Source organism: Camarhynchus parvulus, chromosome 4 (genome assembly GCF_901933205.1).
Source record: "Camarhynchus parvulus chromosome 4, STF_HiC, whole genome shotgun sequence".
NCBI classification, from domain to species: Eukaryota; Metazoa; Chordata; class Aves; order Passeriformes; family Thraupidae; genus Camarhynchus; species Camarhynchus parvulus.
Genome location: NC_044574.1, coordinates 43,276,147 through 43,298,906, shown reverse-complemented (window position 1 = coordinate 43,298,906; position 22,760 = coordinate 43,276,147). Strand labels below are relative to the sequence as shown.

Here is a 22,760-nt window from a genome sequence, read left to right as displayed (position 1 = left end):
CCCTTTTCAAACCATGCCTTTAGTTAAATGCCCCCTCCTTTCCTCAGCCAGTGCTTTATAGGGCTGACCATCCTTCAGAGCATACATCTCCTTTTCCTTTTTTGCCCTTTATGGTTACCTGCAGGTTTTTCTCCCTTTCTTTTTAACATTTACTCATAGTGGTTTGCCACTGCCCTGGCTTGTGCCACATCATGCCTCATTGCACAAGGAAATGTTTATTCCTCTTCTTCAGAGGTCCTGCGTAGCTACAAGATCCTGCAAGGTTTTATGCCATAAAATAAAACCCCACTAGAAGTGCTGCTGGTAGCCTAAAAATTACCAAGAACTTGAATACAGTAGCTTTCATGTCTGCCAGGTATAATGGCATACTTGCAATGGGCATCTCTACTGCAGTTGTTCACAAATCAAATCAAAGATCAGGCTTTCTATGTTTCATAACTGTTCTTAAAATTAAGCAAATTATATATGTGAGAACCTTGTGTATCTAAAATCAGATTGAGTGTGCATGGGCATGCATGGACAGTGCAAATGCATATTCCATATACAAATATAATGAAAAATTAAATTAGTAGCTCGGCACCCAATTTGAGTAATAGAGAACTGAGCATACAGTGTAATTAGCTCTCTTGCATATACACATTACACTGCCATATCTGAGTACATGGCTGCCTACTCTTGTGGAAAAGTCTTGTTGTGCTTCAAGAGAGGAGATCAAGGCCAGAACTGGTAGGGTTATTCATTATGATTTTATAATAAGCTACATTTTTGGCTCTCTTGTGTTCTGAAGCCATCTACTATATCTGTTAACATGATTAATAGTGAACATTGTTGTCAAGCCCCATGGTTTCTTTGCAGCTCCTGGCTGTAGTTGGTATTTGAATTTGACCCCCACTTCTGGGAGCCATCACAGAATCTCAGTTTTCTTCCAGAATACTTGGACAGCATGGCAGCAGAGAGTAGAGGCAGTTCCAATGGGATTTTGAATAGTCTCCCTTGGAATGTGTAATGACAGACATCCAAAATATGTTCCAGTAATTTTTTAGCTTTGGCGTTCAGAAGTTGTTTTTTTTTTAGTTTATTGGTAGTGTTGATAAAGTCAAATAACTTTTTATTTTCCTTCATGGTGAGAATTATTTTTAAATTATGAAATTATTAATAAAAAAGGGAACACAGAATAATTGCTGTCCTATCTTTACCTTAGCTATTTCCCAGACTATTGACTATTTTAAGGCCAAGTTAACAGATTATTTAGTCTTCTATGGGAAAAACTTCAGATACGTATGGAGAACCAGGCTGTGTTTGCTGAATTCTGGGGTGAAAAGGACCTTATAACTCTTTTTGTCTGCTTGTGGAATGGATCACTGTTCTCCACCATCCCTTGGGCTTTGGGCTTCTTGGGTGAGCTGCCTTGGTGCTTCTTACAAAGATAGTTTGGGATATCTGAGGAGAAGACAGTGGGGGTTAAGGTGGTTGATGTAGGCTGGGAAAAGTGGGGTGATAAGCACACCTTTGTTTCAAGTCTGATTTCACAGACTTTCTTCTGGGCTGAGCATTGCCCAAAGCTTTTTGCATGGTGACATTCACACCCCATCCTACCCATCAGAAGGCAGCCTTGTCAATGTCTTCTGTTATGCATGTTTAGTAATGTTCCTCCTCTGAATTAATTCTGGGATTTAGTACTCACTCATATGACTCCAGGCATTTTTCCTAGTAGGATAGAAGGGGATTTCCTCCAGTACATGTGAAACTAAAATTCCACATAGAAAACATTGGTTTCTACTTACTGTTGTAAGTATATTTAAATATAGTACTGGTAGCATGAATAAGTTAATATACCTGTCTCAGGATCTCTTGTTGTTCACTTTTTGTGCATTTAAGTCTTCAAATTGCATCTTCCTAGAATTAACCTGTGGCTTATATGATCTGATTTTGGTGAGGCGGTGTGGGTTTTTTTGGTGGGCTGCTTTTCTGTCATTCCTCCCCCTCTCCCATATCTGAATGCCTGTATCCTTTTCAGGCAAACACTGATATCTGCAAGATACTAAAATGAGGTTGGAGAATTTGCAGATTTTTAAGGTTGCAGTCCACTAGTTTTGGGAAGCTAGGTTAAAGAACACCTTTAAAGACAGAGATAGTATACTATCTCTCACTCCCCACTTAATGATGTAGAAAAAGTGTTTATTTTGGGTTTGTTTCTTGATCATTTAACACCTTAGAATTATCAGGAATGTCGAGTCTGGTCTTTCCTGTTTTTTTGTTGGCAGACTTCTTGAATTACTCAGTAAATTAGGAGTTTTCTCAGGCCTAAAAAAAAATGGGTATGCTGTTTATCTTAGAAGGGGAGCTGTTGTCTGAGTGTCTTCAGTTAAATGGGGGGTGGTGTTAGGAAATGAAGCTAGATAGCCTGAATAAAAATTGCTCTCTGATTAGAGGTCTCGTCCTTGGTCATAAGTTTTTGTTAGTTTTTTTCCTGTTCATTTGTTTGTTGATGTGGTTTTCAATTTGAAAAGAAATTATTTTCCATTCTGTGTTTAACTTGTATTTTTATCTTTCTTATTGTGTTCTCAACATTTCTATTTTTTCTGGTGTGGAAAAAAATGGGAATAAAGCAGAAAAAAACTGTTCAAAGAATTCTTCAGTTAGTTCAGAACCCCGATTTAGCATAGTATATTTGTCTTCCACTACAGATCAGCTACTTTTTTACTGTCAAAGCAGAAAAGTAACTGGAGTGATTAATTTGTAGGCTGATTCTTTAACAAAACCTGTGGATATGTTACTAAATCATGGCGGTGGAGTAGCTGTTGAGGCCCTGGTGCAGTGTCCTTCTCTCCAACAGCTTAATATGCTTTCTAAAACTAAAGACCATCTGTGTAAGTGTGGTTGTGAATGGGCTTTAAGAATGATGTTGCACAAAGGAAGGATGATGGGCTGGTGTGTAAATCAGTGGAAACATGCAGCTGCTGCTGGGTGAGAACTTGTTGGTTGAATAAAGAAATAGTGTAACTGAGAGTGAGCTCTGCTTTTGGACACAGTTGCTGTGTTGGAAGATGTGGAAGAAATTCCAGTTACGCTTAAACATATGTGCATGTATTTTTCAGTTCTTCTATATAAACAAATAGTGAGTATGTGGGTGGATCAGTGGCTTCCAGATCATGCAAATATATGGATTTTGGTGGAGCTGGGAAGGAAGATTGACAAAATTAATGCAGTGGTATTTCCTTTGCATGTAAATGGTGTCCTCAGAGTACTGAGAGTACTGACAACAAATTGCTTAAAATGCAAGATTGTATTTCTCTTTAAAGTATTTCATATTAATGAAAAAAATACAAACTCAAGATCATGAAGTTTACCCCTTAAGAGCATTTTAGGGGAGATAGTTGAAGCAAGTATCTTGAAAAAAACCCTGTAACTTAAAGTTTAGTTGCATTATGCCAATAAGATTTAGGCAGTCCTGTGCTGGATATTCTGAACACAGTTATGCTATGCCCAAGTGTACATCACAGTTGTTGAAGAGTTGGGGGTCATTTTTCAGATCATCATCAGTATCCTAAACATAGTGATGAAAGCAATCATTGATCAGAAATCAAAATCAGCAATCAGAATGATGGCATCATGGTTTCTGCTGCTGGACTGTGTAGCTAGTTTTTTTGAGAGAAGAGTGATGCTATTTTTTGAATTTTTTTTTGTGGTTGGGGTGTGTGCAAATTACAGGATCTTGGGACAGTCACTGGGTGGACTTTTCCAATGCCTTCACTTAAATTTACTGCTTTTCAAGGTGTTGCCTTCCAAAGTCAGGTTAATCCTGATCTTTCATGAAATCCTTTGCTAGTGTTTTTTTTTCTCTTTTCTAGGTGAAGAAATTAAAAGCCTTTGATGGAGATGTATCAAAACTGTCTCAAGCTGATTCCTTCATGTACTTACTAATCCAGGTGCCAAAGTAAGGAGATGGTTGGTTTGTTCTGTTTATGATAAGTGTTCTTTTTTGGCTGTCAGTTCTAAACCTGTTCGTGTACTCCAGCTATGCTCTTAGGATTGAAGCCATGGTGTTGGAGAGGGAGTTCTCACCCTCCTGTGCTTCTCTACAGGATGACATGAAAATTATAAGACGGGCAACAAAAGGTAATTAAATATGTTGGGACATGCCTAATACTCTTGTTTTTGTTAGCATGTTAATTAGTCTGCATTACGAAGACCAGAGCTTGAATTTCAGGTACCTTAGCTATTAAAAGGAGGCTAACTCCCCTCTGACAAATGCCATCAGGGTGTGCCTGGTGGATCTTTGCTTCCAAAATCAAAAATCTGGAGACTTTGGGTACACTAGCAGCAAATTCATGTTCAAAGCCTAAAAGTAATGTATCCTAAACTGATAGAAGCACAAGTGCCTATGACCAAATTAGGATGTCATCTTTTGAGTCCAGTTTGCTCATTCCTGCACTGCTCTCCCTCTGATGGAATGTGGTTGTTACACCTCTCTGCTTATTCTTTCAGAGATCCATAGGAAAAAAAGGACTATTTTCTAAATTTCTCTATAGGCCACTTCCTTTTGAGGTGGCAGTATTGATAAGTTAAAACCTTTAAACCTTTATTGTAAAGAATACCTTTGCTGTTCCTTAGTTTTCTGTTTTTGTTCTCTGTTTCTCTACATACCTGTTCTGCTCTTTACATTTCTCAAGTTTTGAACTGCTGCAGATGGCTGTTTTTTGGGTAATGTAGTGTCTTCTATGCTGCAGGAAAATAATTGATTTCCTGGTTCCAGTTAAACATTAATGCCAACCCTTTACAGTATCTTGAGTGCCTCTTTGTCCTGTTCCTCAATATGAAATTCATATTTCATGTTGGAATTTTTTGACAGGCTACTAGATCATTGCTTAGGCTGCTTGTAGTGGTATAAAATGGTGGACTAATTAAAATCTTCAATTATGAGTACTGTTGATTAGAATAGTCCTTTCAGTTGAAAGCAAAAGGAAAAAAAGCATTTTCCCACCAGTGGGGATTGAACTTCTCATTGACTCAGGAAAGTGTGCAGTATGTAGAATTAGGTCTGAGTTTGGCCTTTTATTAGGATCTCTTTTAAATCATTGTTCTTTGTGTTTTGAGCAACAGACATATGTGAGGGAATATGTTATGTATAAAAGTAGCCACACCTTAATGTCCTTCGTGTCCTTCACCCAAGACATATGTAAACTGGTGAATTAATGCCCTCCAGAGAGGAGACACTTTGGTCTCCAGCTCCTGCATCAGGCCACTCACGCAAATCACTGACTGGGCCTTCCCTGTGTTCAGTCCACTTTATTATGTGCTCTTCTCCTTTTGGTCTTTTCACTCCAGGGTTTGTTGATAGCCTGAAGTTGTTTAGGAACTATGTCTCCTTTTCTATTGCTGTCTCTAGGTTTCTTTCCTGTAATTAAATGGAGAGAATCTTTACTTCAATTTTAATGCTGATAATCACTAAGGGTGAGGATGGTCTAAGCAGCCTGGTGGATTCTCACCTAGCCTGCAGATGGATGGATGTCACAGTGACGCGGGGCGGGCTCTTACTGTGTGAAGTCTTTAGGAGTTGCCTTCTCCTCTTGGCCTTGTGAAATTTGCTATTTTCTTATTTATTCTCTCCTCTCTCTTCTTTCTTGCATCCTCGCCTTGGATCTATCTTGTTAGATCAAATGTTATTTAACTATTTCTATGGTTTTAGGTTGCCAGTATTGAAATGCAAATGTGTAAGGGCTATGGGCTTCCAAAATGATTCATTACTGTATTGTGTTGGGCAGCTGAATGCAGGATAAATTATAGAATGGACTTGGAATCAAAATAGTTTTTAAAAGTATTTACGCTACAATCAAAAGGATTCCACCTTTTATTTTCTTCATTAGTATAACATATAGTACCTCACATTACAACCAGCTCATAGTGATTTTCTTGCTGTATGGGTAATTGTTAATTTGGAGTTGCTTGGTTTGCTGTGCCACATTTATTAACTCTTTACAGTTTTGAATTTCCACATCTTATTTCTAAGGCAATCCCTCTGGTGCACATATATTGTTTTTTGCACATACACTGTTGTTTGCTCATATGTGGCTGGGTGAAAGGGTGTATGTATTCAGATAGAAGACTACTGTGCATTTTGCAAAGAAATGAACATACATACATATAAACCAGGCTTGTGTGATGGGAAAACTTTAAAAGGCTGTTTTATTCCATGTGACTCCTTGTCACACTGAATATAACTTTGTGCTAAATCATCTTTGATATGACAAGTAAAACAAATGTTTCTCTGAGTTGGTGATCATACAGAAATAAAATGGTGATTCATAGTGGGAGTGGGATAAGCAAGGAAAATTTAAACATTGCCTGTTATCTTTTCAGGCCTTATGGCCAAGTCTCCTAAAAAAAGTGTAGTTGTTCAAAAGCCCAATCCTGGCAGATGGCAAATGGATCCTGCAGGGTGCAGAACACTTGCCTCACACTGGAATAATTAGTAGGTGGTGAGGATACTTAACCACTTGCATGAGACACTTTGCAGGATTAGGCCCCAAATGTTTCCTTAGCTGCTGGGGGTTGCCTTGGAAATACTACACTTGCTAAGTTAAAGTCTGAAAATACACTTGAGGTTTGTCAGTTGTGCTTGTGAATTGGAATTATATAGTACCATTATCTTTCCCATGACCTCTTCAGTTTATTGGAGTTTCTTGTCAAATTGAAAAAAAAGCTTGAGATGAAGAGGAGCTTGGTAACTGACTATTTCTAAACAAACAATTGTTAGACAGCAATTTCCTTGTTCCTTCAGAGTTAATGACTTGTGAGGAGCTGCATTCCATATTGCACTTGGTCCTTCAGGCTGGCAATATTATGAATGCGGTAAGTGACATCCCAAAGGGAGATGGCTGGTGGGCTGTACTTCCTTGTCAGTGCTGCAGTGCTCTCATGTCATGCCTCAGCTTGTCATTTGCTCTTTTGCAAATTGTTTCTTTTTTAGGGAGGTTATGCTGGCAATGCTGTTGGATTCAAACTGTCGTCGCTGCTCAAGCTGGCAGACACGAAAGCAAACAAACCTGGGATGAGTCTGCTGCATTTTGTTGCTCTGGTATAGAAAATCTATTTTGCTGGTATAAGCAACTTCTACAAATATAGGTCCATTAATTGATACACAATATAAGGGGCTATGTGCCTCCAAAAAAAAAGCAACTGTCTCACAGCTTTGATTTAATCTTCACCTTTCTTCTCCTGACACGAAATTCACCAAAAATTACCTCTACTTGGTCATCCTGTTGGGAACCCCATGGAAAGGTTTTTTATATCATGTAGAAACTTGCCTTCATCAAACTTTTTCACTGTAGATTTTTTCTTATTGTCCCAAATTCTTACACTGTGGAAGTGATTTATTTTGATAAAAATTCTCTCAATCTTCCCATTGAATTTTTTGAGCAGCCTTCTTGATAGCTTTTCCTTCCTCCCTCAATGACTGATGTGTGTTTTTTAAAGCTGCTGCAGACACTTTCAAGCTCTTTTTCCCTCCTTTCAAACTTTTGGATTTTAAAAGGGAGAGAATTTAAACGCATCTATTTGACTTTGGTTATCTGTGTACAAACTGGCTTAAGAGATTTAATAGGGTATAAATTGATGTTTGTGCAGGAAGCATTGTATCTGCTCAAACAATGGCATCAGTAAATTGTTCTTTCCCTGACTTTCCTTATTAATACATCTGGCTTGTGTTCACTGGCAGAAGCAGCTATTATTTTACACTGCAAAATGGAAGCTATTGTTTAAAATCTCCAGTTCTGATCCCTGTCTTTCTTTAAGGGATGTCCTCCACTCAGTTGTGTTAGGATTGAATGGGAGGAAAAACAGTGCAAGAGAGAAACCTTTAAGTGCCCTCCCAGAAGCTTTAGAACTGCCAGACTTAGGGATTTTGGCTTGGTGGTGGAATGTTAATGGATTGTGTGTGTTTTGGTTTTGTTCTGTTTGTTTCAGGAAGCCCAAAAGAAAGATGCTGCTCTTCTCAACTTTTCAGAAAAAATTAGGAGCGTTCATGATGCCGCCAGGTGAGTTAAAAGAAAAGTGAAAACTTATGGTTAGAGTGAAATTGGAATTTTCTCATTTGTGAAGCAATGAGGCTTATTCAGGAAAGTCTTGGCACAAAAACAGATCTTGACAAATGTTTACTGTAGCTTTGAGGTCTTCATTTCCATTTACTAGCAGAAGTATGCCTGCAATGTGCCTTCAGGTATGAGGTTTTTTTATTACATGATCTCCATAGGTTTTTGGTAATTCTGTCTCTGTCAAATACATGTGCCTTTTCATTACTTTCAAGGGATTGAGCTAAAAGCATGATACTCTTTTTCCTTAAACCAATTTCCATCAGTTTCTGAGCAGGCTGCAATACTTTTCCAAATCTGGTACCAGGGGCAGGTGCTGGCCCTGGCTTCACTTAGATGCTTTTTGGGGTATCATTTGCTGTCTTGGTTGGAAAATCTGAAGGGTTTGTGGATCTGCATTTTTTCAGCTTAAAGTCTGAATCTGCATAATTTTAAACAGAAGCTGATTCGTACCTCAGTAACTGTGATACTTTTGTGAGACAGCGTGATCTACATCTGAAACCTGGAAGCTAGCAATGCTGAAGTTCTGTTCCCAGTTTTGCTACTTCCTTACTCTTGAGCTTAGGGCAATCTATTTACATTCTTTTCCCAGCTGCAAAATCCAGTTTCTTAGATCTGATGGAGGGTTAAGTAATGTCTGCAAAAGACTGAAATCTTCTGAGGAAAGGAGTGGCCATGGAGTTAATCAGAAAATTTTTGAGGGACCACCTGTGTGGCTCTCTGCCATCCAACCCACACACCTTTTTGGCAGTTTGCCATGTGGCCTGCTGGGGAATGTAGCTTTCCTCAGCATCCAAGCCCCCTGGCAAACAGGAGAGAAACAGGCAGAGTCCCAAATGTGATGATATTTATTTTCTAACCACTTTGTTCTTTGATCACCTTTGTTAACACTGAAAATCTTCTGTTGTAACTCATGCTGAAGTCTATTCAGGGAGTGCACTTTGTACATGAAAATGAAACAAAATTAAATATGTACCTCACCACTGGGCATGAGGAAGGTCTTTAGAGAGAATTGTCATGTACAAGTTGCTCATAAATCCACCCAGTTAGAGCATGTTAAAACAACTACCATTACGTTCTTTATATTTTGTTGTCTTTCCTTCTTTACTTGTAGGCCATCCTCTTCCTCCTCCACAGGGAGAAAAATGTAGCCTGTATTTTCTACTGCTTTTCTTAGCTGCAAAACCACCATGTTTTCCCAAAACAGGGAACTATTATATATATTACTATTATGTATATAACTATTACATATATAACTATAATATGATATTAATTTGTGTGTGTACTGACAAACTTACAGATGTGTCACCATCTGCTGCCATGTGCATTTCAGTCAGGCTGCCACAAGTTCTTCAGCTTTAGTGTTTGAAAGTCAGGCTGCTGGTGAGACAACCTTAGGAGGAGCATGTGTACAGTTGTTAGTTCTTATCACTTGGCTACTTATACTGCTTCAATTCCTAAGCAAAGTTTAGTTATTTTGTGAAGGAAATGCCATAGGTTTAGAAGCATTTACCCTCGAAGTGACTGGGAGGTTTAGGTGGGAGCTCCTGTGATATGGAATGTGGGTCTCCCAGGACAACACTTAGATTACACCAGACCAGATTCCTGTGTGCTTCAGTTTCTGAATTCCCTTTTCACAGCAGCAGCTTCACTGCTGGTGTTTAGTAGAAGGATGAAATATTGTAACTGCAGGGTTGAGACTGTGTGGGTTGCATTGCTGTGGCTGCTTAGAAGAGTGTGATGTGCAATTTCATGATGCCAGATGCTACTGCCAAAATCAGTAGTCCTGGCTGATGGTCTCTTGTGGCCCCCTTTTTGTGGTAGCTCCTGCACTCAAGCAGTCATGTAGTCAGTTGGACCAAGCAAAGGATCCATCTGGAACAAATTGGCTTTTTCCTTTTCCTAGGTTAATTTTCAGTTCACAGAGATGACTGGCCATCTTAAAAATGAGTGCTAGGCACCAGGAGAGAAAAGGAACACCTGGACAGAGGCAGGGCAGCAGTAACCTTTTTAAGGTTAGGTGGGTAGGACTGGCTGGAGTTAATCATGAAACCACACCCCATGGGAATCTTTTCAGGTTGCAAATAAGAAGAAATGTGCTTATCTCTCTCCTAATTTTCAGTGTCTACTCTGGAAAGATTTCCTGAACAGGCAGGTCTTGTTTGATAGCCTGTTTGCACCTCATGTAAAGCATCCACTTTTGCAGTTGTGGCTAACCTGTGGGCCACTCCTCTCTTGATAAACGTTCTCTGTACATGCTATTTTTAGGTTATCCATTGATAGTGTAGAAGCAGAGCTGCACTCACTGTCTGTCAAGACAAGATCTGTTAAAGACAGCATCCGACGAGACCCAAAACTCTTTCACCAGATGGAAAACTTTCTCCAGGTTTGTAGGATCTCTGTGTTAATGTGTTACTGTTGCCTGAATACAGCAACATTCCTCAAGCTGAATGTAATTTGTGTGGACCTGTCAATAAACAGAAGCACTGTTTTAATATGCCTAGCCTGTCAGTTTGTACAAAGGTGTTCCAGCCTCCTGCTGTTTGTCAAGTAAGATTGTTGGAAGGGCCGTGTTTTTACAGGGAGGGATATTGAGTGTACATTGCCCAAGGCTTGTTAGGCAAGCATGTTTAGTGCGTGCGAAGTTACTGATGAAGATCAGTAGTTAAAATATAAGACAATTTGGAGTGGTCTCTGGTTTTGTACTTTGCAGCTGCCCAAAATGTAATGTCTGCACATTAGGTTATTCTGGAGCACATCAGTTTTAGCTGAGGGTGTGTTGTGTGTATGAATCTTGCTGGCTGGGTGGCTGAAGAGATATTGCTGGAAGCTGGAAGGTTAAGGGACTGTTTTCTCTACTAATTTACCCTTAACACAGAGTCTCTTACTCAGAGCCATACCATTATGCCATGTGGGTTCTCCTTTTTTTTATTTTATTGAGTACTGCAATGGCTTTACAGGCCTGGATGTATAGAGCACTTACTTTGGAAGCAGAGTTCTTGGTATTTTCTGAGTATGTGGTGATGCCTCGAGAAATACATATTATACTTCAATTAAGTGATTTTTTTTGTTTCACACTACAGGTAATTATTAAAAGTAAGAAGGCAGGTGTTGATCTGGAACTTAACCCACCCTGATTTTCAACTTGCAAATGTAGTTAATAGTCCCTGTAGTTTTTCAGGAGATGAAAAGCTGATGAAGAAAGGGGCAGGTTAAGATTGAAATACCTGTCCTCATTCACTCTGAATTGTTGGCTTTTATCCATTGCACCCAGACTCTTTAATGTTATGTTTTAACATGTTTGGGATTTTAAAAAATTTAATAGGTGGTTTTATGTAACGCTACAACCTTGTTTAGGCCACATTCCAAAAGAAATGTTGGGGAAAAAATAATTTTACAAATGCATACCTTGCATAAACACTTCCGGATTTTGTTTCTAAATTACAGGTGATAACCAAGCTGATCTAAAAGTCAACTTTGATTATTTCACTCTTGTGAATAAACTCCTGAAATATGTGGGAGGAACTATTTTTTGATGTATGCTTTTATCAGTTGTCCAGTTTATCTTCAGGTTTCATTGTGGGCTTTTTGGTCCCCTCTTTTTTCTGTTTTTTTTTTTTTAAGACTAGCAAGTCATATTTGTTCCTATCCTAGTGGTATAATTTTCCAAGTAGTTCCTGAAAGCAGGTTTGGATTAAGTGGTCACCAATTCATAATGTAGCACTGGGGTGCATTTTCTCACCCCAGTGCTACATTATGAAAAATATTTGGTGACTATTAGTTAGAGAAGAGATTTGTCTAAAAAATTAACTTTTCTTCTCAGGTTACTTTGAGGTACAGGTGGTGTGAGATGGGGAATTGTGCAAGAATAGAAGGGGATAGCTGGTGATGCAGACAGAGGAGACAGGGCACCTGATCAAAGTGTTTTAAGGAGTTCTGCTGCTCAAAGTCTAATCACAGCCTTATTCTCTTCCTCCTGAATCTTCTTCCACTAAACTAGTCCCATCCTGTCTCTATTGCTCTGTACTTATCATTCAAAGTGCTACTTTAGGGGAACATTTTCTGGATATGTTAAAATATGTGTATTTTCAGTGGTTCCTTACCTTTCAAGTATGAAAACCTTTTTTAATGTGGTCTAGGGTCACCTTAGGAAGGAATTGATTTTGTGGTGTATATCCATGAATCAGTTCATGTGTGTTTTTGGAAAAGTGGGGAGGAGGAATTAATCCTTCATGCTTAGTTGAAGATTGAAGGGGAAATGGGAAAATAAGGAATGAGGAGCTTTTAAGGAGCTCCCAGGGGCTCTGTCAGTGTCCTCGTACAGTCTTTGATTTTACTTATCTAGAACTTAAAGCAGTAAGTTTGTTCAAGGGCTTTTGAGCTTTTTCCTGGTTTCCATCCTAGTCATTAGAATGTACATTTTGATTGATCCATTTTTCCTGACCTTCTTTACTCAGTTTGCTGAAATGGCATATGTCCTTTTGTTAGTATGCGATCTCCATCAAAATTTTAATTTCCCGGGGTCTGTAACAGCTTCTAGCTTGGAACATGAATTTCATAAGTTCCTAATATATTCATGACCTGTTGTGACTGACTTTAATTTTTCTGTCTGGTTCATGTGTGTATGCTGCAGTTTGCTGTAAGGCATCTAAAGGAGCTTGAACACCAGAAACGAGAACTGCAAAAGGAGGGAAATGCTCTCATTGACTTTTTCTGTGAAGACAAAGAAACTATGAAGTTGGATGAATGTTTCCAGATATTTAGGGACTTCTGCATAAGATTCAACACATCTGTTAAGGTAAGAGTGCTGAATGGGATTCTCACACTTCTGAAATGGATATTGGCTCTCATGAATCAAGTTGGTTTTTCTGCTTAAGAGGCATTTTGTATCTTGTAGTATTTGATCTGTTTGCTCAAATGGCTACAGAAAACTGCACTCCTGGAAGCATTCCTTGCCAGAAGCCAGGTGGGAAATGGCCATTGTGAGCAGCCCTGCTGCTCTGCATCTTCTGTTTCAGGTGGGCGAGACCACTGGGATGATACATCAGGGTTGTTTGTTGGTCTGCTTGTAAGTGGGCGCCTCCCCTCTGTTTTGGTGAGGAGGCTGGTGACTGCTAAGCTGAGCTGTGAGACAGATTGCACAGATTTCCCGACCATGGGTCACTGTTCAGGTGTTGGCCTGGTAGTGTTGGATAGTTGGAAAGGCCTTGAGGTGTGCCCTGCCATTCCTTGGATGTACCTGCCTGAATCCACACTAGCTCAGGCTCTCCACTGCCTTCCTCTACATGGCTAGAGGCACTTCACCAAGTAAAGTAAGGGCTGTGTATTCTGCTTTGTCCTTTCAAAGGATTTTTGTGTGTGAAAACTTGAAACAGGCCTATGGCAGCAAGATACCTTATCCCCAGTGTGAGCATTTCATTTGCTGATACCCTGAATTGGTCCTAAATAATTCAGGAAATGTACTAAGATGGAGGAGCAGTATTGGTGTTGGTTAGTTTTGGTTCAGCAAAGGCTGTCTATTGTTACAGATATTTCTTAGGTCTTTATAAATAGAATTAATGAGTTGGATCAGTGCCCTTTTGCAATCTGCCTTTGGCAGCACTTTGGATAAAAGCTTTGGTTCAGAAAGAAGAGAACTGTGTTGATTTGGAGCGAGCTGACAGGATGTTCAGCTAATGTGCCTGTTGTACCATTAGTTTGCCTCATCTTCACCACCCAAGACAACACGTAGTTACAGGAGGGTGCACATTGCACAAATGTCTAAAACCAAATGGTGATAGCTGTTGCAGTCAGTTTAGCAAGAGGGGACTTCATCCAGATATGTTCAAGTATTGGGCATTGAGGATTTCATTCACAGTCACATATTACAAGTGGTGGATGGATAGCTATGACTTGTGAGGTCCCCTCTTTGTAATAAGCATGTACACTCTAAAAAATGACAAATTAGACTCTTGCTTGCAAATGTTGAGATTTGCTTACTAACTGTGGATTGACCATTGTTCCTACAACATTACCAGAAAAATTTATAATTAAAATGACAGTTGTGACAAGAGAACGTGATGTGTAGACAGCACGTCCAACAGTCTAAAAAGATGGCTTGTACCACCATGGCCATGTGCACGTATTTCAAATGCTTAAACATTTCTTGCAGTTTTTTGGCATGTCTAACTATGTGCTTAAAATAGGTTTTTTCATCTGAATAAAATCTCCTAAAACATGTTCTAGGTGAGGTTAAAATATTCTTTTTCTAATGTGGAATATAGTATTAGTATCTGCAACTATTTTTAACCATTTCTCTTGACAATGGTATGTTTAAAGTTGAACTTTAGCATTTGGCAAGAATTCATTCTGTAATTCCATACCTGTAAATGAAAGCTTCCTGCCAAACATTTTTCCCGAAATGCAAATTTTTTCTTTTTCCTTTCTTAGATGTTCAGGTTTCTTAGGTCTCTAATGCATCCTATCTTTCAGAGCCCAGTGTAGTCTCAAATCCACTTTAAGAAGTGTAGATTAATCCATTCATCCCAAAGCATTAGGCTTTTGTTTACTGAAAGCTTTCAGGTGACTTTTCCTAGTGGTGCAGCTCTTCTGTTGTTGCAACAATGGGAAGATTAAACTACACAAAGTGTTAGACAAATAAAGGTGTGATTTTTTTAAACAGTGTGTCATTGATTAGACCAGATTTAACAACATGCTGGAAAATAATGTAATTTTTGAATCCTCTGTCAAGACTAGCCTGTTCCTTCTTTCTTTTGCTACAGCTGTACTGGCTGCAGCAAGCCAAGTTCTTCATTTCAGAAAGTAACCCAGAAAGTTCAACCAAAGGTGCAGTTAGATTAAATCTGAAGCCTAGAGGTAACAGTTAAAATGCTGATATTCACAGTAAATCACTGCTAATTATTTTAGTAAAAAAGTGTCTTTCAAACTACCTCTTCTATGGCTTCCTGAACCAAAATCCCTCAGTTTAGCTGCCAAAATCTCCTTCCTACCGTGGGCAATCTCTGTACTACAGTTGGCAGTTTTTGAAATCGACAGTGATTATGAGATCCAAAATTGAAGTGAGGCATTGATTGATGGTCCTTGAGTGGTGTCAGTTGATGTCTGACTATCATGAGGCATTGTATTAACTTTTCTATTTGCTTTCATATGCAATTAAGCAATGCCTTTTCACAAAATTTTCAGTCTGTAATGGTAGAGGAAAGTATCACTGTGCAGAATTGGACTTGCTGAGGAACAATTGCAGTTGTAGTAAGATAGGTTGGAAAAACCGCGTTGACTGTGTGCTGGTCAGACAAGTTTGTCTTAAAATATGGATTAGATAGATGTTTACTCACCTGGTAAGACTGCCACCTTTAAACTTAGTGAGGACTTGGTGCTCTCCATCTTATATCTGGAACTCTTTGGCTCAACCAGAGAGTGGTTGGGCACTGGAACAGGCTGCCCAAGGAAGAGGTCACGGCGCCAAGCCTGACAGAATTCAAGTGTTTGGACAATGCTCTCAGGCACATGGTGTGACTCTTGGGGATGGTCCTGTCCAGAGCCAGGGGTTGAACTCAGTGATCCCTGTGGGTCCCTTCCAACTCAGCATATTCTGTAATTCTAAGATGTGACATCTGCTTGGGTTTGATGGGTCAATTTGTTGGTCTTTGCAAGGTCTGGTGCTTTTTTTTTTTTTTTGCGTACGCTGACCAGATGAATGTGTCATCCCATTAGTTATGCAGGGAGCTGCTCTCCATAGGGTTAATGGTTGCAGGCTGTGGTTGCCACAGTGATTTCATGTATATGTGTGTATTGGTGGTTGGGAGTGGGCGATAGCAGTAGGAGCTAACTTCGATGGGAAGAAATAAAGGGAGAGAGGAAGGAGTGTGTCTTGTTCTTATGCATAGGACACTGTCCTCTGAGACATGTATTTGTGATTTTCCTCCTTCAGGAGAATAGGGAACGAGAGATCCAGGAGCTCCATAGTCTGCAAAGGCGAAAGGAGCTGGAGGAGAAGCGTCGGTCCTGGGCAGCTGGAGAGCTTGGGAGCTTTGGGCGGAGCAGCAGTGAAAATGATGTAGAGATGTTGGCTAAAAACGGACTTGGAGAATTTCTTCCCTTCTTGCAGCAGAGGCCTCAGAGCCCTTTGTACAGAAACACAAATTCCAGACGCTCTCGACTTTCTTTGGGGGTGACTGCAGACAGGGAGTTGCAGAGTTTCCTGGAAATCTCCAAAGACGAGGATCCAAACAAGTTTAACAGCCTTCCCCGTGCAAACACCCGGCAAGCAAAACCTAACGTAGCCTGGACAGAATCCAAGGAAACAAGAGATCTCAACTTAAATACCTTGCACTTACACCAGCAGTCTGAAACAGAAGTGAAAAGTGGTGGCCCCGTGCAGATGCCTACAGCTCAGCCCAGCCACCTCAGCAGCTCAGCCAGCCCTGGTGCCCATTACTCACAGAGGAGCACCGACTACAACGTGCACACTTCCAACGTGTCCTGCGAGGAGTCCACGGACATAAATGCTCTGGCCCTTGCAATTGAGGAGCGTGAACTTGTTAAAGGATTACGAAAGTTTGATATTCAAGGAGCAAAGCCTGCAGAAGATGCACCTTTAATATATTTAGAGGATGCTGGTGGGACAGACCTGGAGACTCTGGATGATCTGAGCTTCCGTTCCCTGAGCACTGCCGATGATGAGCTGCCTCCAGCTGGCAGGAGTTCCAGAGAGGCCCGTGACCATCAAACCAAGACAGTGGGTTGCAAGACTGAAGCTTTAGAGCCCAGCAGCAGCAGCCCTATGTCTATGGATACAAGTGTTTCAGGAAGTAGGGAAGATGGGCCAGTGTGCTACATGTCAGATACCACGACTGATTGTTCTTTGACATTGGACTCTGAAGAGGGAAACGATTTTAAATCGGCAGACAACGAAATAAGAAGTGAGGCTGGCAAAGCATGCTCTTCTGGCAATGATGCTCAGCACAAGGCTAGATCTTTCTTCTCAAACCTGAATTCCACCTCTGACAAGGACCTGTCTCTTCACACTTCTGCCAATGATAAGGATGATGCTGATAGCAAGCACACCCTTCCTAAAGAAAAACCCATAAAAAATAAAGATCTAGTAGGACCAAAGACAAACTCTCTAAAAGATCGATCTCCAAGCTCCACAAAATCCAGTGGCCCTCGCCCTAGCCACACAGCTCCTTCCAGACCTGTCAGAACTTTGAATGCCTCTGAGAATGAAAGCATGAGGAAAGTGGTCCCTATTTCTCGGTCAAACAGGGCACCCAGCACCGTGAAAAAGCCAGAAGCCAAGCCAGCCCTTCGTGAAAGCAGCACCGTGGAGAGTCGGCTGTCTCACCGCAGCTCTGTCCGAGGCACAACAGACACGCTGCCAAGAAGTCCCTACAGGCACAGCATGTCAGTGGAAGAGCCAAAGTTACGAAGGGGCACCGTCACCTCAAGCAGTGCTCATTTTGAGAGGGACAGAGTCGCTCTCAAGAAGCCAATCTCTAAACCCATTAGGAGTAATGTCAAATCAAAGACAGATGAAACAAAGATGTGTCGCTCCAGTGTAAAACCCCAGACCCCTGCAGATGACACCAAGGTTGCCACAGTCAGTATTCCCAAAGCACCACCTGCTGTCCCAAACTTTGCAAGGAATACAGTGGCCTCTTCTTCAAAGCGTGCAAAAGTGGATCTATCCACTTCATCCAGACCTCCACCCATCACAAGGTCTGTGTCCCAGAGGCTGCCTAAAGTGAAGCCAGCAGTGACCTCTGATGATCCAAATCCAAAGGAGAACAGCATGAGTACTTTAAAGAGAGCAAATAGTGCCAGAGTGGTTGGAAGAAGCATCCTGCAGGGAGAAGCTGTCAGCACCAAAGCAGAGCCTGCACCAAAGGAACAGGGAACAGTGGAAAAGGCATCACTTAAACTGAAGGATGCAAACCGAACCACAATTGGTAAAATCCTGAAGCCATTATTGAAATAAGGGAGAGGGGTTTTTTAATCTTGGAATGTGAACACTTGTCCAAGCACTGGATGTCTGTGTAGTGAAATTCCTTAAAACACTAACCTTGCCAATACATGGCATCATGTGCTTATTGAAGTACGGCACACTGTTGGAAAAGGGCAAATAGCTGTGTTCTGGTCTAAATCCTTTTTTATGAATTTGAATGTATTTAAAGCTACTGTGATGGAATGTGAGCAGAACAGCAAATCTTCGCATTTGTGATAAAAAAGTTACCAAAAGCCAAAAAGTTTTAAGAAGTTTTAACTATGAGATGAAACACTTTGTGACAGAAAACATGGATTAAGGCCAGTTTTTTTTGTGTATATAAGATTCTTCCTAGGACTCAAGCCTTTATGCTTGTTGGTTTCTTATTTGATGTCAAAATTAATCCTGTGGAACAGTACTGAAATGAACTTAGGTGATTGTACTTTCCATGGCTTTCAATTCCTTGGATTCGGGAGCTCTTTTTGCCTGTTGCAAAGTCCATTGCTGGCAATTGGACAGACTGGGAACTGCTGGCCAAAAAATTGTAAAACAAGACCTTTGCTGTTTATGGCTGTCTTTAACCTCCCTGAAGAATTTATAGCATGTTTTATGAATGCGTATGTGTGTCTGGGGAAGGCTTTCTGCTGGGCAGGAGGCTTGTTCTCCAAGAATGTGGCAGCATTGTCTTGCATGCACAAGTGGATGTGGCTGGTGCTGCATTGGATAGCACAGCTGGAGGCTGTGCCTGTTGGAAGGGCCATTGGCATGACGACTACTCCTGACTTGTTTTGATCACAAGCAAACTTGCCAGCTTTTGGTCATACAGAAGTGCCATATATTTATGATACATATCAGGATGTTTGCAGCTCAGCTCTTGAAGGCTGCGATGTAGTGCCGAGCACTTTCTTACCATTCCATGTTTCCACTGGTTTGTATACTACCAAACTACTTGAATGTTGCAATGGCTCTGATTGAGCCATTCGTTTCCCTGCCTCCTCCTCCTCCTCCACTCCTTATCCTTGTCAACAAGAATATTTAGCATGAAACACAGAGCTTACGCATGACAATGTTTTTGTAGAGTTCTTTGGTTGCTTCTAATGTGGTTTTTAATGTTTAAAGACTCTAAAGGAATTAAACTAGTATTTGATAAGCTTTTTGCGAAGTAAAAACACCCCTTTTGCAGATACAGATTTTAACTTCTGTCAGACTAAGATACAGAGAATGAGGGAAAACTCATTCAGCATGCTGTGCATATTCCCAAGAGAAATATATTTAGGTGGGGAAAGTGCTGTTCTCCTAAGCATTTTATTTAAAGAATTGCCTTTTATTCACTTGCGAATGAAGCCTCATTTAAGAATAAAATAAAAAACAAAAGGGAAATCTCTTTGGACAAGTGGCATTGACATGCTAGTGCTAAGATCTGTTTGTCTGCTCTATCCCTCTGTGCTGGGAGAGTGTAATTCAGTGAGAATGAGCTCACATGCTTCTCACGGGCTGGTATCAGGGACAGCTAGCTTTGAGGTTTGAATCTGGCAAGGGGCCTTTGGCTTCTCCCACATACCAGCCAATCTTGATGCAGACATCATACCCAAACACCATAAAGTATTGCACAGGGCCTCTTGTTTGTGTCTGTCCCACAGGGAGAATTTTTAGAGCCCACTTTTCTGCAAGGGCAAATATTTTGCTTTTTGGATAAGCTTTTTGGTTACTGCCTCCATTGTGGGTTAGATACAAAAGCATCTCCCTTCATATTTGTATCTGTATGGATGTATGCACATCTGCAAGAGCAGATGATTGACATTTTTCCTTTTTTTTTTAAAGAAAGCAACAAATTTTATTGGTAGCAAGCTTGAAAAATAATTTAAATGTGTTTGGAACATGTAAATAAATTTCTATAAATCTGTGTAAAAGAAAACCAACTGTATTTAATGGAACATTTATACATTTCGGAGTAACTCGGTAGTTTAATAAAGTTCCCATTTACTGGGTATGATGTTTGTACTTTCTCCTTCCTATTACACTCTTGGGTTTGGTCCTGGAGATCTCAAGCAACTGAGTCTGGGTGGGTGACTGTGGGAAGGACTCTACAGCAGAAATCGTGGTGTTTGAAATCCTGGGTTTGTTTTTATATTGAGACATGCAGTTGAACTGCAGTTTCTGAACATTTCTGGGCTGGGACTTTCTGCACAGGTTTGGGTATAACATAGGAGGCATTAGAGGTAGATGCAGCACTTCGTGTACATACTGTATGTTGTGGCCAAGACAAATGTTCATGGCACTGACAAGTCTGGATCTGTCGCTATCTTCATGCCTTTGAGCTTAGCACACTTTATTGAGAAATTCTGGTCTACAGCTCCCAGGACTGTGGAAATACAGAACAGCCTGTTTTGCAGGAGCATGTGGTGACTTTTGCACTGCAGTTGTGAATTTTTCAGTTTTGTCCCATTCTCCCATTATTTTTCCTTCTTTATTGCATATGAAAAAAACATCTATTCAGCAGAAAAAAAGCGAAATCCAGCCAGCCTCCTTGTCCTCAGGGAACACTTCCTCTTCTCTGCTATGGAAATCATTCCTGGACTGGAATTGCTGCTTTTTGCAAACTTGTTTAGCCCCTGACTTTTCTAGTTTGGTGAGTGTCTCTCCCCCTTTGGAGTGGCAAGCACCTGCTGTCTGCCAGTGCTGAGTGATGGCTGCTGGTGGAATCTACGTGGGAAAGCCCTTCACCACCAAAAGGTGTGTCTCAAAAGTTTGTTTTTTTAAACTTCATTTTTATGTCAAAAGGGTTTATAATTACCAATTCATTATTTAAACTACCAGGTGTCAGAGACAGTGATGCCCTGTAGGTTAAATTTCCCATGCCGTACAATTTTCCCAAAGGCTAGCAGGGCACAGCACTCGCCTGGTTGCAGTTGGCTTTCAGGAAAGGACCCAGACCTTGTCTCCTGCTTGGTTCTGCTGAGTGGCTGATGCTTCTCACTCTGACCTGGGTCCATCAACCTCCTCCGGTCACTACTGAGGTGGCCATGAAGTGGGGGAGCCCAGGGGACCATGAGGGTAATCTGGAGCTGTGGAGCTGGTGAAGATTGAGAGATAGAGGGAAGCTGTGGGAGTAAGAGGTGCTGATTCATACTTGGAGGAATTTAATATTCACATCTCATGTGGGAACTGCATACAAATGAGGGGCTCGGTGGATCCCTCATTACAACAGCTCATTAAATTATCCAGAAAGACAGAAAGGGTTCCCATCACACCTCCCACAGTGTACAAGCCTGGACTATGTCATTCAAAATAACCCGTCAGTATCTTTCTAATCTTAGGGTCCGTCTGTGTGGATGGATGCAGACAGCCACACACTGGCTCCTGCCTAATCCTTCCCGAGCCAGCTCCGTGCTGGAGGTGTTCCCTGGGTGCTGACCCCGAGCTCCCAGCCCGGGGCTGTCACTGTACATCCTCCCAGTTCCCAGCCCGGGGCTGTCACTGCACATCTTCCCAGCCCGGGGCTGTCACTGCACATCCTCCCAGCTCGGTGCCTTGGGCTCGGCCAGCCCTGCCCAGAGCCCCGGCTACCCACCCCCGGCAAGGCCTGCCTGCTGCTGCCTGTGAGAACGTAATCCCTGTGAGAGAGGCCCAGCTAAACACTGCTCCTTTCAGATTTGGCTGCACAATGTTTTCCATTAACTTGATACATGCTGTTTACATCCTCCTGTTGCTAGTGCCAGAGATAACTGCCTTGGGAACAGCTCCCTACAGGTATTGTTAACAGCTGCTGGAAACAAAGGAGTTTGTTCTAGCCACGTCACTATCTAAGTAGCCAAAAATACGTTACTTTTTTATTACTTGCAAGCTGATATTAAAAACTCTCTGTTGTGTCCCCCTGGCTGAAAGATGCATTCTGGAAATCTTCAGCTGCCAGCTGTAACAGCATACAAGAAGTATCTGTGCAAGCCTAAAAGAAAGTGACACTGAGGCGAAGGACATGTGAAGGGACTTGCTGCAAGGTGTGTGATTGGCATTATCAGCATCAAATACTTCCACTCAGAGAAAATTGTTTCAAGCCAGTGGTTGTTCCTTGCCATATAATTGGTTTCCATGCCTTTTCAGCCTGAAGGCTGAGGTTGCAGGATAGGCATTGGTTGCCTCAGCTGGCAACTTGCTCTGATTTAAAAAAAAGAAAACAAAAATCCTCAATCTGCAGCTGCTGATGTCCTGACTTGCAGCATGGAAGCACTGGAGATACAAGCAGGTTGACTTCAGTGCTGTTGTTCAGGGTGAGGTTGGCAGTGGCTGAGCAAATGCTCAGTGAGGGCGGCCTTGTGTGCAAGGAGGGGAGAGAGTTACATGAGTTTCTGAGACTGTTCACACCATCTGAAGCAGACAGACTCCCTTTGAACAGAGATGTGCCTCTTCTGCTTTTGATCAGGTCTGAACAATAGCTCCTTGTTTGTCCTATTCTATCGTTACTTGTTGGGAAGAGGAGTGGAAAAAAAGTCAGAAACTTTGATGCCTCCTCCTGGGTCAACTGGAGCAAAGATATAAACTCTACCTACTTTGGTTTTTGTCTTTTTTAGACAATAGGACTTGGACTCATAAATAGAGCTGTTGGCTTCAAATAACTCCCTGCTGCACAGGGGCAGCAGATATTTTCAGTGGCTGCAGTGATCCAGCAGCAAAATGAGCATAAAAGCAAG

General features: G+C 41.2%; 1 protein-coding gene across 2 annotated transcripts in view; it reads left to right on the top strand.

Moving 5' to 3' along the window:
• FHDC1 (FH2 domain containing 1) overlaps window positions 1–20,046 on the top strand; it is a 36,950-nt gene extending 16,904 nt beyond the window's left edge. For both annotated transcript variants that reach the window (XM_030948196.1, XM_030948197.1), the window contains exons 5-12: window positions 3,852–3,937; window positions 4,019–4,119; window positions 6,782–6,852; window positions 6,971–7,078; window positions 7,966–8,036; window positions 10,359–10,476; window positions 12,724–12,888; window positions 16,021–20,046. In XM_030948196.1, coding sequence (XP_030804056.1) covers window positions 3,852–3,937; window positions 4,019–4,119; window positions 6,782–6,852; window positions 6,971–7,078; window positions 7,966–8,036; window positions 10,359–10,476; window positions 12,724–12,888; window positions 16,021–18,066 — 2,766 coding nt within the window. In that variant the 3' untranslated portion in view covers window positions 18,067–20,046. The remainder of the gene's footprint in view (window positions 1–3,851; window positions 3,938–4,018; window positions 4,120–6,781; window positions 6,853–6,970; window positions 7,079–7,965; window positions 8,037–10,358; window positions 10,477–12,723; window positions 12,889–16,020) is intronic.
• The last annotated feature ends 2,714 nt before the right edge of the window (window positions 20,047–22,760 follow it).